The 15,873-nt window shown below is 37.2% G+C and overlaps 2 protein-coding genes across 2 annotated transcripts in view; both read right to left on the bottom strand.

The window, feature by feature from the left end:
• The window catches only part of ttn.2 (titin, tandem duplicate 2), a 170,151-nt gene that overhangs the window by 132,491 nt on the left and 21,787 nt on the right, over window positions 1-15,873 (bottom strand). Inside the window, exons 32-39 of the mRNA XM_016445616.1 lie at window positions 15,588-15,848; window positions 15,351-15,492; window positions 15,084-15,252; window positions 14,754-14,985; window positions 14,084-14,368; window positions 13,876-14,001; window positions 12,725-12,913; window positions 11,216-11,266 (exon numbers count right to left, since the gene is read on the bottom strand). Coding sequence (XP_016301102.1) covers window positions 11,216-11,266; window positions 12,725-12,913; window positions 13,876-14,001; window positions 14,084-14,368; window positions 14,754-14,985; window positions 15,084-15,252; window positions 15,351-15,492; window positions 15,588-15,848 — 1,455 coding nt within the window. The remainder of the gene's footprint in view (window positions 1-11,215; window positions 11,267-12,724; window positions 12,914-13,875; window positions 14,002-14,083; window positions 14,369-14,753; window positions 14,986-15,083; window positions 15,253-15,350; window positions 15,493-15,587; window positions 15,849-15,873) is intronic.
• Window positions 1,328-8,914, bottom strand: LOC107657510 (muscle M-line assembly protein unc-89-like). Its single transcript, XM_016445617.1, has one exon. The coding sequence runs from the start codon at window positions 8,764-8,766 to the stop codon at window positions 1,774-1,776; it is 6,993 nt and encodes a 2,330-aa protein (XP_016301103.1). The 5' UTR covers window positions 8,767-8,914; the 3' UTR covers window positions 1,328-1,773.

Raw genomic sequence — 15,873 nt, 5'->3', positions numbered from 1 at the left:
CTCTGTTGGATATTATTCATGATAAGGATGCCAGAGCTGTCTGGGTTACTTACAACAGAACAGGTCTGACTTGACTTAATTTGAGAATTACCCTTAAACCACTGAACATCAGGGAAAGGAGTACCAGTAACACTATACTGAAATTTTACCTCGCTGCCCTCTGCACACTGCACAGGTTGGATTTGTGTGGTAAAGCATGGTGGTTGCCCTGGTAGCTTGAACATTTGTTCCACCCATTTTTCTGCTGCTGATAATTGGCTCACTTGTACCTTTAATATTGTCTTGCAGGTGGTTTGGCCAAATCTATTACTGGCAGTACAAGAGTACTCTCCCTCATACTCTTTCTTGACTTGTGTTATTATTAAGGTGTACTCATCTTTCTCTTCTACAAACCTATAAACTGTTGAAGAAGTGATAATTTTTCCATTGAGGAACCACTGAACTTTTGGCTTTGGAAAACCAGATACTGTCACAGTAAACCTAACTGACTCTCCGACGGTAACTTCGGCAGATGTAAGCTTGGACTGAAACACAGGTTTCTCTTTTTTCCTTTCCAAAGTACTGGAAAAACGCTTTTGCTCTGGCTTGAGTTCAAGTGTTTTTGATTTTTCAGGTAAATGTAGTGATGTGCTGTAGGTTTCTTCCTCTTCTTCGGTCTTCACAGTCAAACTAGAAAATTCTGTATGAAAATAATGGGATTAAAGATTCACCAAAATATCCTCAGAAATCACAAGAAAGATAAAGATGGAGGTCATTCAGTATGAGTCAAGAAGCGGACATAATAATGCCCTTAAGAGATTAAAAAGAAAAAATGCAAAATAACAGTAAATTGTTTAATCATAATTTTATTTACTTTTCATGTAAACAGAATTACAATAAATGGGTAGAACAACACATTTGTGTTTCTAATGAAATTATGGCACACAGATTTAGTTTTCTTTATTTCTATCCATAAAGGTTTGACTAGCTCACCTGGATTTGTACCCCCAAAATCAACAACAATTGATGAAACTGAAGGGCATAGAAATGAGAACACATAAGAAAACTATGTCTAACCTATGTTTATTTTATTTTTTTTATTTACAACCTATTAAATTCCTTAACTGAATTATCACTACTTTTACAAAATCATGATCGAACTATACAACAAAAACGTTAGATTATTATCCAACTCTATGCAGTCTTACTAATACTGCAAATGATGAACTTGAGCAAGGAAAATCTAGTCTCTCCAAACAATTTCAAATAAGTATTCAAATTATTTTTCCTTACTTTTTTTCTGATCACACTTGTAACATTAAGGAAAAAGAAATACACAAAAGGGAAAATTAATATTCATGCAATTTTAATTAAAACACTTTTTGAAAACTTTACTTTACTTTTATCTACTATTTGGGGCATGCATTGTCAAGAAATTTTATTAGATCTTTCAAAACGGTGCTTGAAATTCACCTGAACTCAATTCACCAACAAAAAGAAAGACCCAGGACACCACCAGAGAGGAAAACAATAAAAAAGAAGACTTACTCAAGAGTAAATGAGGATCAAATCGTGTCTTTTCAATAAATTAGGGATAATTAAAATATATAATAATGAAAAACAATTTTGACTGCAGATTAAGCAAAAGTTTCTATACATAATTTCACAATAATGTACAATTGTAATACATAAAAAAAAAATTGCGTACTACATTACATCTATTCAAAGTAAACAAAACAACAAACCTGCTTGACATTGTTTCATAATCAATTAACTTTTTAAACTGCTGTCAAATTAAAACACTTTCAACAACGAAGTTGTTTCTGTGTAACCAGCTTTGTTTTGGATAATACATTTGAATTCGCCAGCATCACTGTGAGTTACATTTGTTATAAGCAGATTGAAATGCCCTGATGCTTTCTCCTGGATAATATATCTAGCATTTTTTACTGGAGCACCATCTTTGTACCACTCTGCTGTAGGATTAGGTTTGCCGCTCACCAAGCACTGAAGCATTACAGGTGTACCTACAGCTGCAGTGACATTTTGCAGTGGGATTATACATTTTGGGGGGATTTCAGTGACCTGAAACTGAAAACTACAAGTGTTTGTTGATTTGCCTTTGAATTCTATTTTGTCATCTTTTGAGGGTTCCGCAAAGACATCAAAATTAATACTAACATATTTTTCTCCTTGCTCACTTGTCTCGTTATCAGTAACAGCAACCAGTCTGACAGCTTTCTGAGACTCATCAGATTCCTGTTGGAACTCAAATTCAAGCTCTAATTCTGATGTCTGTTCTCCATCAAATGATGAGTTCCCAACAACCAAGTCAAATTTCTGAGGCTGAACTTTTGCACTACCAAGAGAAACTGCAGTTAGTTCTCTTCCCCTTGTTTTGCCTGAGAATGACTGTGGATTCATAACCATAAGTGACGCCCTGCAAAGTGTTTCACCAACAACATTAATGGCTCTGCATATATATATGCCACTGTCATGTGTGTTGGCTTTGAGAATCTTCAAAAAATGATTATCATTATCTGAGCTGCAGATGTACTTTTTCTTATCCATAGGAATCTTTACATTTCCTTTGTACCATGACACTATTGGTGAGGGAATACCCATTAAGGAACATTCAAACATTACATTGGTGTTTTCGGGTGTTTCAATGTCATAAATAGGGTTTATAAAACGTGGAGGCATTTCTGTAACTTCAAAAGCTATTTTTAATTCATCACTTTCTTGAGTTATAAAATCCACAGCCCCTTCTTCAAACATGCTTGGCAGAACATCAAGGGATATGATCATACTTTTGTTATCAGCTGTATACTCTGGAATGGTGACAATTTTTACCTGTTTTTCAAATTCTTTCACCTCATTCTCATCTAACTCAACCTCCAACAAGATTTCTTGAGGAGAGGGAGATCTTGACGGATCCTCATCCTCCTCGACATCAAACTCAATGACATGCTGATGGGTAACAGCAGGAGGGGGTAGCATTTGCCTTGCTTCCTGAGAAATAACAACAACCAAAGCAACACTTTTTGCCTCACCAACATAATTAAGAGCGTCACAGATATATTCCCCTTGGTCAGCTTTTGTGATATTCCTAATTTCCAGAGCAATGTTATCACCATCTCGTTCAATACTAATCCTCTCATCTGCCTCAAGCTCAGTTTTGTTTATAAACCATTTCACTTCTGGAGTGGGTAGTCCAAATACTTCAGCACAGAACTGTAAGGAATCACCTTCAAAAACTCTTCTTTTTGTAAGTGGCTTAAGGAAAGCTGGAGGAATTCCCTGAACCTTTTCCTGAAGTGTCCCCAAACCTAGTGACCCACGTCCTTCTGGAAGAATCATACCCTCATCGATAGTAAACACAGGGGGAGTTGTTTCAATACCCTCATCATCTGGAGAATTGAGAAATTTCGCCGGGGAATAAAAATCTTCACTAGAGCTAGATGAGGGTCTCTTGTCTTCCAAAGGGGAAAACGGATACTCGGGAGGAGTCATGACACCCCCTGGAGTCTCTGAGGGGGTATGGAAAGATTGTGGTGACTTCTGAATTTGAGAAATTTCTGTGGATGAAGCTGGTGTGTAGAACCGTTCTATTTCTGCCATCTCTTCACTGACTGTGCTACCTACTTCAATAGACATTTCTGACTCTGGAGACAAAGGCCTTCCCCAATCAGTTGGTGGGTTATAGTAGTCATAAACAGCACTAAAAGTTACTTCTTCTTCCTCAAGTTTGGGAACACCAACAACCGCTAGCCTAGCAGGTTTTTTCTGTTGCTGTTGCAGTCTCTGTGTTTGGTAAGGGTAATCTGAGTCAGATTGTGATGCTCTGTCAACCTCAATTTTGGATTTTACACTAACTAGTTTTGCTATATCTGTGGCTTTCGTCCTATCATGTTTTATATTAACTGGATTGATGTTATCTAGTGGCACGTCCTCATCGTCTGCTCTTCGAATACTAATGGTGCCTATTTTTATTGACTCAGTTATTTCAATTGACTGTGCCTTGGTATCTGACATGGCAGCTTCTTGAGCAGAGTTATCAATGCCACTTTGCCTAACACATACCTCCTCTTGTATAATTATTTGCTCAACTGTGCTATCCGGAACTGTTTTAGGGCTAACAGAACTATCTTTTGGGTTAATTTTCTCTGGTAATCTAGCCTGGGGTCTGACTAAAGTGGGCGAGTGCTGGACCTCAGTAACATTTGCTAAAGATACAAAATGTTGCGAGTCAAATAATTTTGATTCTATGGAAGACATTCTCATCTCTGACTTTTCTTCTAAAGTATATTCTGTGTTGTCAAGAACTGCCTCTGTGACATCTGGCAAAGCTCTTAATGGGAAGATCTTAACTGCAGTCAAAGTAGGATCTTCCATCCTGTCCTCACTACAGAGAATTGAAGTTGTTTGTTCCTTTTCACATTGATCAGGCTCAAGAGAAAACTCTGGGATATCTTCTATAGGAAAAGATGACTCATCCTTTGTTTGTACTGTTGGCTCAACAGGCTCATCTATAAAATATGTTGGTGCTTCAAATGCTTGTTTTAATTTTGTTACTTTAACCTCTGCCCCAGATGACTGCAAACCACAGCCTGTTATTACAGGTATGTCTGAAGCAGTTTTCTTAATGCGCTTGATGAGTTTGGGAGCATCTGGCTGTGGGTAACGGGGATCATCGGTTTTGCTAATATCTTGAAATCCAGCAGGATTAACTGAAGTGAAATGTTCATAATGAAGAACATCCTCACTTTTTTGAGTAATACCTTTGGATGTTGTGGAAGAACTTGATAAAGTCTTTGTTCCAACTTTGGTGATTTCTGAAAATACGCCAAAAGATCTAGTTTGATTATCCACCTCTGACATGGCAATGGATGAAAATCCAGAGTCCAAAGTTGCAGAATCAAAAGACACATCAGCAACACTTTCAACCTGCCCAAATTTGTTAGCTGCAATACATCTATATGTTCCAGCATCAAGACAAGTAAAATTGTCAATAAAAAGGCTGTAACATTTGTCTTGTACCTCAAATCTATATTTACTGGTATTAAGATCAAGGCAAATATCATCATGGGACCAGACAGCCTCAGGTGTTGGTTCACCAATAATGATGCACTCAAGCATAGCAGTCTGCCCGTCTGAAGCACTAATGTTCTCTAGTTCTCTAACAACCTGGGGAGCTCCACGACCATCATCAAAAGAAAATTTGAACTTATGCTTCATGGTTTGAGAGGTCCCATCATCAGCCGGAGACTCTGAGGTTTGTGTAACAGGCCCAAATGTGCCTTTAGCCTCATCAACAATCTCTAGCACTGGAGTTGGAGCAGTTATTCTGATCTCAACTGGTGAGGAATGAATAGACGAGTCTGAAGTTTGCGGTATGTGGATGACTGCCTGAGGCACCTGCAATGTGTATTTGCTGTCTATCTTAGGTTTCGTTAGTGACTTGAGTTCTTCCTCAATCATTTCTTCTTCAGTGAACACTGACTCATCTGTTACTTTAACCTCTTGAGGAGGTCCAATCTCTGTCCTTGACAGAACATCTTCAGTTACTTTGAATATGCAACATGTACTTGCTTTTCCATGTTTGTTTGCAATATTACAAGTAAGCAGACCTTGATGGTCAATAGTTGGATAATAAATGGTCAGTGTCGATGAAGTTGCTTTGGAACGAACATCAAAATCAGGGTCTCTCATTATAAGATGTCGATCTTTAAGCCATGAAACAGAGGGTGGGGGATCTCCCTGGAATTGGCAACTTAGTTCAGTCATCTCACCTCTCTTTACCTCAACCTCTGGAATTAACGTTGTCACAAATACAGGTGCTCCCGGTTTTACTATACTCGTAGAGATTTTCCCTGCAGTGGGAGTAGCACTGGGGATTTCTTGTTTTGAGAGGGTTTTCTGTTGCTTTATTACATCAGGATCCTGTCTAGGCATTGTCACATCTTTTACATTACCATGATGCCGCTGAACTACATCCTTATTACCCAAATATCGGCTTTCAATACATCCAGTCACATCTGTACTAATTTTATCGGTCACAAACTGCTCAGGCTTTGTATACGACAGAACTTTTCCAGTTGGTGAAGCTGTGGACGTCAACATTGTCTCAGGTGTTTCAACAGAAGACTGCACATGCTCTGAAATGGCCCAATTAGATTCTAATTCAACACTTTCTTCTTGCTCAATTGGAACATCTTGTTGCCATTTTTTAATACGCTTTGCTAGAGCCTCCTCCTCACTGACAAAATAGTCACTTTCAGTCCTTAACTTCTCACTATCAGCTTCAGAAAGAATCTGCTTATGTGTTTTAGACCTATCAGTTACATAGGACTGAGAAGAAACATCACTAAAGCACCTCTCCTTTGCTGTTCTCTGTGGTGATCTCCTATTCATCTCTTCCACCTCAACATCTTTATATGCTGCTCTTTCTAAAGCACTCTCAGTAACACCACCCCAATCAGGATCTAGGTCAACAGCCTGTTCTTGCACAGTCAAAACATCTTGTTGCCATTTCATTATACACTGGGTCAATGCCTCTTTTTCACTCACAGGATCGCTTTCACTTTTTAACTCATTTATTCTTTCTCGTGATAAATGTAACTCACTCTCACCTGAGAGTTCATGTGAATGTTTTTCTTTGAATGAAGATCTTGAATTCTTTGTAAATGAGGATTCCCTTTGATCTTTTAAAGCTGCTGCTTCTTCATTTTGGGCTTTACCCAAAGATTCATGAAAATAAGAGCCTTTTTTCTCTGACTTTTGGGGCACAATAGACTCTGCCTTATCAACCTGCACATCTTGTTGCCATTTAGCTAAAAACTGATCTTCACTCTCGAATTGATCACCCTCCAAGTTTTTCTCAAGGATGTTCTCCACAGACATAGCTCTCTTTTCTAATTCCTGTACAGGAGCCCTTTTACTTTCGTGTTGCAGACCATCATCGGCAGGAAATTGTTCCTCCTTTAACTTCACTACCTTTGCTCTTGTACACTCTTTGTCTGCTGGCTTCTCATGTGATGGACTGATCTCCTTTGTACTGCTGACTTGTTTGGAAGCTTGTCCTGTCTCTAACCACTGCAACACAAAAGGTTCCTTTGTCTTGACCTGTTGTGCTTCATCCCACTGCACATCTTGTTGCCATTTTCGAATGCGTTGAGCTAAGAACTGATCTTCACTTTCTAAGCACTCACTCTCTAGGTTTTTCTCAAGGATGTTTTCCACAGACATAGCTCTCTGTTCTAATTTCTGTACAGGAACCGTTTTACCTTCATCACCAAAAAATATTTCTTTCATTGGCTTCACTGCCTTGGCTCTTGAAGACTCTTTTTCTTTTGACTCTTCGTGTGATGAGCTTATCTCCTTTGTATTGCTCGCTTGTTTAGAAGCTTCTCCTGCCTCTAACCACTGCAAGACAAATGGTTCTTTTGCCTTAGTCTGCCCCTCATCATCCCACTGACAAAGGCTAGCATCATCTTTGTGCACTAAAATATCATATTTTATCTCCTTTTCTGACTCCTCTTTCGATGTGATCCTTTGATCCATCCGTGCATCAGATACATCAACTTGAACGTCTTTTCTTAAAGTTTCTTCTAGAGGAGGTTCACCCTTCATCATTCGAAGTGCCCTAGATCTTGACTGAGGCTCAAAAGAGTGTCTAACTCTTCGATCAGTTGATTGGGAGCGAATTCCGGTAATTCTCTCCAGTCTACTCTGATATTCTGCTGAACCTCTACCACTTTCACCTTGCTCACCAGGATGAATGACATGTTGAACTTCAGGCAAAGTAGATGGCTTGACTCTGAGTCTCTCAACGTAATCTGTGTAACAAGGCTCACTTGTAACTGATTCCACTTCAAACTCAGATGAGGACATTGTAGAAATAGAAAGTCTCTTTTTCTTTTTGACAGCCTTTTGTAAGAGACTGAGTTTTGCTTTAACCTCTCCATGAAGGCTGTCTGTGTCGCTAAATCTGTCGCTGTACCTATCACTACACCGGTCACTGAATTTATCACTAAACCTATCACTGTATCGGTCATGTCCTGTGAATCTGTCACAGTATATATCACTGTATCGATCACTGAACCTCTCGTATCTCTCATACATCGGAGTTGGAGAGCGTGCACGTTCAGATGCGGTCTCAAACTTGCTGTCCCTGTCTGTTCTTGATGGGGATGAAGTTCTAAAATACATTGTTCGGAACAGAGTGCTTTTTGATCTATGACGTCCCTTAGTTTGCCCTTTAGTTGTTTTATCAAAAGGAGAGCCAACACATCTTAGATCTACTCTAAATGTTCTTTCTTTTGTTGAATCAGCTAATGAATCAGAGCTCGAGTGGGCTTTGTTTGAAGATCTAGAATGACTGAAATAAGTAACATCTTGCTCTTCCCTCAGTGATACAAGAAGTGATGCTGTGGTTTCAGCAGATCCTTCGGTGTTAATTGCCATGACTTTGTAACTGCCTGAATCTTTTTCCTTAATCCCCTCAATTGTTAAACTGGTTGCGTGCATATGCATTTTACTAACTGTATATATTTTACGATGGTGCTCCTTCTGTATTTGTCTGTTATTATGAAACCACAATATCGTTGGAGGTGGCATTGCAACTAGCTTGCACTTAAAAGCTGCAGTGTCACCCTCCACAACAGACTGAAATTTCAGCTTTTTGGTGAAGGAGGGTTTAATGTTTTCAGATGGGGCTACAAGACCTTGATCTAAACTTTCTTCTGGGTCTGAAAATGCACTAGATTGTGGTCTTCCTTTTTCCATGTGTTCAGTTCCTTCATTATAAAACAACTCTGGAAAAAAAGGAGACAAATTTCAACAAAATGCACAGTTTGCTAAAGAAACTGAAATATATATCAAATAGAATATTAATAGATATATTAAAGCATGCATCAAGTCACAAAGCCATAAAAAACAAATTCACTCACCATATTTGTTCGAATAAACGCAAGACTTGAGTCTTTATTAAAGATTCTGACACGAAAATCGCTTGATGTTTTGTTCCTTCTTCTGTGGACAGTTCTTCAAAGCATAAATTTCTTTTCAAAGCATTAATACGTATCCAAATAATACTGATCTGTTCCGCAAAAGAGCCTCTTATATATTTAAATTGGTGTACATATATCCTAAAATATCCCTTACCTGACTTGCAGAATGATGAATAAACGCCCTTTCTAATCCTTAGAATGACGGAAATCTTTCATACATATAGAGAAACATCACTCTCTATTGATAAAAAGAAGAGTGTGGTCATTAAAACAGCTCTAAATTTCTTTGAGAAGGCGTTTATTCGAACTAATATAGTTTACACGTATAACCATGTTATTTTAAAAAGCAAACAACATTAATCACATACCGCTATCTGCAAGCCAGTCTAAGAAATATTTGCAGGAAGGTGTTCCAGATGCAAGAAACATAAGAAGCAATTAAAAGATGTGGCTAATTCCATATCTTTTAAAACGTAATTTCCTGTGGTCTGGAACTTTTAAAGGACAATCATCCTGCACTTTTTACTTCTAAAACAACCAAGAAGTACCATATCCTTCATGCTTTTCAAAGGGGAATGAACAGATGCAAAACTTTGCAAAAGTGCTTCACAGCAAGCATTTTACCAATCAAACTGCTTGCTATCCAAAAACACTTGATTCCAACCATACACATATCCAATAGTAACATATGAAAGTTGTTCCCATTAAAGAGGATGTGTTTGCATGCAATACAATATGCTTGGAAATGTTAAATTTAATAGTTTTACAGAGAGACATCATTATTAAATAAGTTTTATACTGTAATTAAGACCCTACCTTTGACCTCTTCCTCAATTTTTGCTTCAATCTCCTCTCGTGCTTTTGTAACTGTAAACTGCCTGAATCTTTTTCCTTAATCCCCTCAATTGTTAAACTGGTTGCGTGCATATGCATTTTACTAACTGTATATATTTTACGATGGTGCTCCTTCTGTATTTGTCTGTTATTATGAAACCACAATATCGTTGGAGGTGGCATTGCAACTAGCTTGCACTTAAAAGCTGCAGTGTCACCCTCCACAACAGACTGAAATTTCAGCTTTTTGGTGAAGGAGGGTTTAATGTTTTCAGATGGGGCTACAAGACCTTGATCTAAACTTTCTTCTGGGTCTGAAAATGCACTAGATTGTGGTCTTCCTTTTTCCATGTGTTCAGTTCCTTCATTATAAAACAACTCTGGAAAAAAAGGAGACAAATTTCAACAAAATGCACAGTTTGCTAAAGAAACTGAAATATATATCAAATAGAATATTAATAGATATATTAAAGCATGCATCAAGTCACAAAGCCATAAAAAACAAATTCACTCACCATATTTGTTCGAATAAACGCAAGACTTGAGTCTTTATTAAAGATTCTGACACGAAAATCGCTTGATGTTTTGTTCCTTCTTCTGTGGACAGTTCTTCAAAGCATAAATTTCTTTTCAAAGCATTAATACGTATCCAAATAATACTGATCTGTTCCGCAAAAGAGCCTCTTATATATTTAAATTGGTGTACATATATCCTAAAATATCCCTTACCTGACTTGCAGAATGATGAATAAACGCCCTTTCTAATCCTTAGAATGACGGAAATCTTTCATACATATAGAGAAACATCACTCTCTATTGATAAAAAGAAGAGTGTGGTCATTAAAACAGCTCTAAATTTCTTTGAGAAGGCGTTTATTCGAACTAATATAGTTTACACGTATAACCATGTTATTTTAAAAAGCAAACAACATTAATCACATACCGCTATCTGCAAGCCAGTCTAAGAAATATTTGCAGGAAGGTGTTCCAGATGCAAGAAACATAAGAAGCAATTAAAAGATGTGGCTAATTCCATATCTTTTAAAACGTAATTTCCTGTGGTCTGGAACTTTTAAAGGACAATCATCCTGCACTTTTTACTTCTAAAACAACCAAGAAGTACCATATCCTTCATGCTTTTCAAAGGGGAATGAACAGATGCAAAACTTTGCAAAAGTGCTTCACAGCAAGCATTTTACCAATCAAACTGCTTGCTATCCAAAAACACTTGATTCCAACCATACACATATCCAATAGTAACATATGAAAGTTGTTCCCATTAAAGAGGATGTGTTTGCATGCAATACAATATGCTTGGAAATGTTAAATTTAATAGTTTTACAGAGAGACATCATTATTAAATAAGTTTTATACTGTAATTAAGACCCTACCTTTGACCTCTTCCTCAATTTTTGCTTCAATCTCCTCTCGTGCTTTTGTAACTGTAAAAAAAAAAAAAAGAGTAATATGAATAAATGAATAACAAACAATTAGCCAAATATGCCACCTACAACATGCAAAATCCAAGCAAACATCACTGTAGCAATAATCCATTCTGCATGTAAAAACAAATGTAAAAATGTTAAAAAGATGTGAAACATGGGATTTCGAAAAAGCATGCATTTGCCAGCCCGACGCCAAGAGAGCACTGTATGATACAACTTCTTCAGCAGCACTGACAAGGTTTCATAAAGTGAAGTTAGTGAAGGTGATCGGGAAATTCACTGAGAGATTCTTGAGGTTGACTGAAAGGCTTAAAAAGTAAATGACGTGAATTAATCGTGATTTGTTAATCAAAAACCATATACTACTTTGATCTCAATTACCTTCTTCTGTTACAGCAAGGATGGCTGAGCAAGCTGCCTCTCCTGCGATATTGACTGCTTTGCAAGTGTACTGTCCAGCATGCTCAGAGAAAGTATCAACTATGATTAGCGTAGCAGTGTTTGTCATCTCATCAAAATGAAAGACAACATTTTTGGTAGGCTTTATAGACTGTTGGTTATGGAACCAACATATCTCTGGTTTTGGCATGCCAGACACACAGGCATGGAATCTAGCCACTTCTCCGTGAGCCACCACGCAGCTCACAATAGGCTGAATAAAAGTTGGCCTTTGGCCAGTAGGATCCTTCTGAACAGTCTTAATGCTTGTGAAGAGGCTGGATGTGGCTTGCGACTGAGACTCAGATGTATAGTCCGTAATTTGTGTTTCTCCTGAAAGGAAGTATTGATTTGTCCTCAACTAATTACTATAGTGCACACATTGAAGTTTGTTTGTACAAAACTCGTTCTGTTTTCACATTTGTCTGACAAAATTGGTCTGTATTAACAGTAGGGCTGTTTCAGCTATTTCAGCATTATCTATCTCATGCTTTTGTGTAGTCACGCATTAATAAATTCAGTTATTTTTTTAAAGAAAGTTAAAAAAGGCCTATTCGCAATCATTACATATTCAGCAGTTTGTGTGGATGACACTTAGCATAAATTTATGCATTTTACTCATCGCACTTACAGAAAAAAAATCTACAGATTTTAGATTTCTCACACTGCATAAAAATACATAGGTAATGTAAACTGAAAAAAATGCAGTTCTCTGCTTGTTTTTGAATGAATATTTCTATCAATGATAGAATGCCAGTTATTTTAAGAATTTACGGAGAAACCAGTGCTCAGCTAGTCACTTGTGCATTCATGTAGTTCTAATTCACTCTGAATTGTTCATTCAGTTTTTAGAAATCATTGTTTTAGTAATCATTGTTAGCTTTGAAAGCCCTAATTAACAGACAAACCACCACCAACTGTGTTATTAATTAATAAAAACTAGCATACATAATAAAGCCATTATCAGTTTTTTTCAATTAGTTTGCGATTTTTGGTTGGTAAGAAAGTTTAACTCACCGTCCACTTTCAGTACAGCAGAACAGGAGACCATTCCTGCAGAGTTACGGGCAACACATGTGTACTCGCCCTCATCCTCAGGATAAACTCTGGTGATCTCCAGCTGACAGTTTTCATCAAACTGAGACACTCTGAATACATCAGACTGCTTGATCTCCTTATCTTTGCAATACCAAGTAATTGTCAGATCTAAACAGGAGTAAATCAGAGGAATAAGCATAAGCATCAATTAATAGTACAATTTACTCGATCATATGTGCCAGCATATGGGCTCTGCTCCAAAACCTAGTGAGTAGGGATGGGAGATATGGGCAAAAATATGACCACAATATTGTTTTCCATATTAGACAATATTAATATTTAACACAATATTTATTTACCATTGTTAATGTTTGTTAGACCTTGAGAATGAATTTGAACAAAGCTTGATTTTTCACAATTAAACTCCACAAAGTAAGCTACCTTTTAATATAAGGCCACTATATTATACATAATCCATTTTATTTTTCCTTAAATTCTGTTTTCCTTTTTATTTTTCTGATTTCTGTGTTTTATAATTTAATACAGATTTAATATCAAAAATGGTATCTAATAAAATGAATTAAAACTTTAACAATTTAATCAATCTTTTAAAATGTAAATCAAATGAAAATATAACAATTAATTTACGACAAGACATTGCATTTTTATTTTTTTGTCAAATAAGACAACAGAATGGTATAAATTAAAACAAGTATGAAAAAATATCTTTGTTGTATGACATTGCTTAAAATATTATTATTACTACTTTGAGAAATAATAATAATCTATTGCAATCTCAATGTGATATCATTTATTTATCACCCAGCCAACTTCATTTTAAAGGATCATAAAAGTGCTCCCAATGTAAAAGCTATACTAAAAAGTTGGATTTTAATAATTCTGTCTCCTAAGATAACTAGTTTTAGCCAAATCCTTAAATTGCATTGCATGTATCCAAGGTGAATGCAATCCCATAATGTACTGCAACAAGCTCTGAGATTGTCTAACTATGCAGAGCATTACAAATTACTCACTTATGGGACTTAGGATGCTAGCAGAAAAGGCAGATGCCTATGTAGACAATAAGCAGCTCACTAGGTTTGGAACAGAGTTATGATTACTGATCTCACCTTCCCCTGAGACACGACATTGGAACCTAGCAGATTGTCCTTCATTGGCAGAAGTGTTGCGTATTGGTGTTATGACGACAGGTGGTGACAGTGGTGCTCCAGTGTCAGGGGAAACAACTTCTGGAACTGAGGAGTAAAAGGCATAGCAAGCATAAGCAAATTATGTACCTATAATTCATTGTGAATTTTTTCACGTGTTTTTCTTTACCTTCCACATTAAGTGACGCAGAGCTTGTGGCTACTCCATAGTCATTCTTAGCTTCACAGTTGTACTGAGCCGCATCCTCTGGGAAGACTTCGATAAGTAGCAATGTGTGCTCATTTCCCTCCCTCAGGAACTTACACTTGAACCCAGAAGACAGGGCCTGAGAGTTCTTATACCAAGATACCTGAGGCTGAGGAATTCCTTTCACTTCCACAGAGAAACGTGCAGGTTTGCCAGCCTCAACAGACAGGGGCTCCATGTGCCTGATGATCTGAGGAGGCTCAGGGACTGAACAATGCAATAATGTTGAATAAGAATAAATAATAGACATACAGAAACAAATAAACTAAGAAACATTATATTCCATATAAGACATCAACATAAAAGACTTTATAAAATACTTTTTATGCAAGTAGTTTAGCATGGTAGATATGTCTTTATAATGTCCATTAAATGCCTTTTAATTGCATTTGTCAGCAAATAAATAAAATGGAAAAGTAATGCCTCTTACCTATTTGGCAAAGTAACTCAGGAATTATAATTTTTAGCTCTAATTATGTTATCTAATTACCCTCAATACTGCATGTATAAAAATGTATATCACTGTATGTCACTGCATAAACATTTTGACAGATTGCACTAAAAGAATCAAAAAGTTTTGAACCAAACTCACTGTTAACATGTAGGGTCACAACACTCTTGTTCTTTCCAGCAATGAATGTGTATTCTCCAGCATCGCTTCTGTATGTTTCTGTGATTGTCAGGCGATGAATTTTTCTAATAACGGCATAGTTGAAGCGCTGATCTACAGAAAACTGGATCTCGACTCCATTTCTTAGCCAGCGACCCTCAATGTCATCCTCATTGACTTCAAATTCAAACGTAGCTCGTTGTTTCTCAAGTACCTGGATTAAAATTGCAATAAAAAAAGCAATTGAATGCATTATTGATGGGCTGATCACTGCTTGTCAGTAAATAATATTTAAGACAGCTTGGTACTTACGGTGATTTCTTTCTCGGCAGGTTCACTGATACGCACATCCTTGCCCTCAACTGTGAGGGTAGCTTTCGATACACTAGATCCAGCAACCACAGAGTATTCACCAGCATCAGACATTCGCACAGTTTGGATCATAAGACGATGCATGTGTCGCTCTGTGGACACTTTGTACCTAAACAGTGAAGATGATATCTCCATCAAGACACTGAACTTAATAGATGTCAAAGAGGAAAACTGTGAATGGATATGGAAAATCAACATCTGGAGTACCTTTCTGATATTTCAAGTTCCTGACCATCTTTCATCCATGTTACTTGGACATTGGGCTCAGAGAGTTCGCATTCAAAAGTGGCCTTCTTCTTCTCAGTAACTTTAATGTCCTTGATGTGCTTGGTGAACTCGATGACACGAGCTTAAATTGATGATGACAAAACAACTTGATCAGAATGAACAGGATAAACTGAAAATAAAAAATATGAAAAACTTTATAACAAAAGCAAATATTACCTTCAACAAACAGCTTTGCTGCGGTTTCAGCAGATCCAGCCACAAATTTGTACTCTCCAACATCCCCAAAGTGAACATTTCGGATAGTGAGCGAGTGAGTGAACTGTTTGGTGCGAGTTTGGCATCTATCACTGGATCGGATTTCTACACCATTCTTCAGCCATTTGTAGGTGATGCCTTCATAGTTGACGGTCACCTCAAATGTGATGGTGTCCTTCTCTTGTGCATTCAGGTCTTTGAGCATAGATGTGATGAGGACAGCTGAAGGAGAGGGAAGAAACATTCA

This window comes from Sinocyclocheilus anshuiensis, unplaced genomic scaffold, assembly GCF_001515605.1.
Source record: "Sinocyclocheilus anshuiensis isolate Anshui unplaced genomic scaffold, SAMN03320099.WGS_v1.1 scaffold179, whole genome shotgun sequence".
Classification (NCBI taxonomy): domain Eukaryota; kingdom Metazoa; phylum Chordata; class Actinopteri; order Cypriniformes; family Cyprinidae; genus Sinocyclocheilus; species Sinocyclocheilus anshuiensis.
This window is presented reverse-complemented; position numbering and strand designations above follow the sequence as displayed.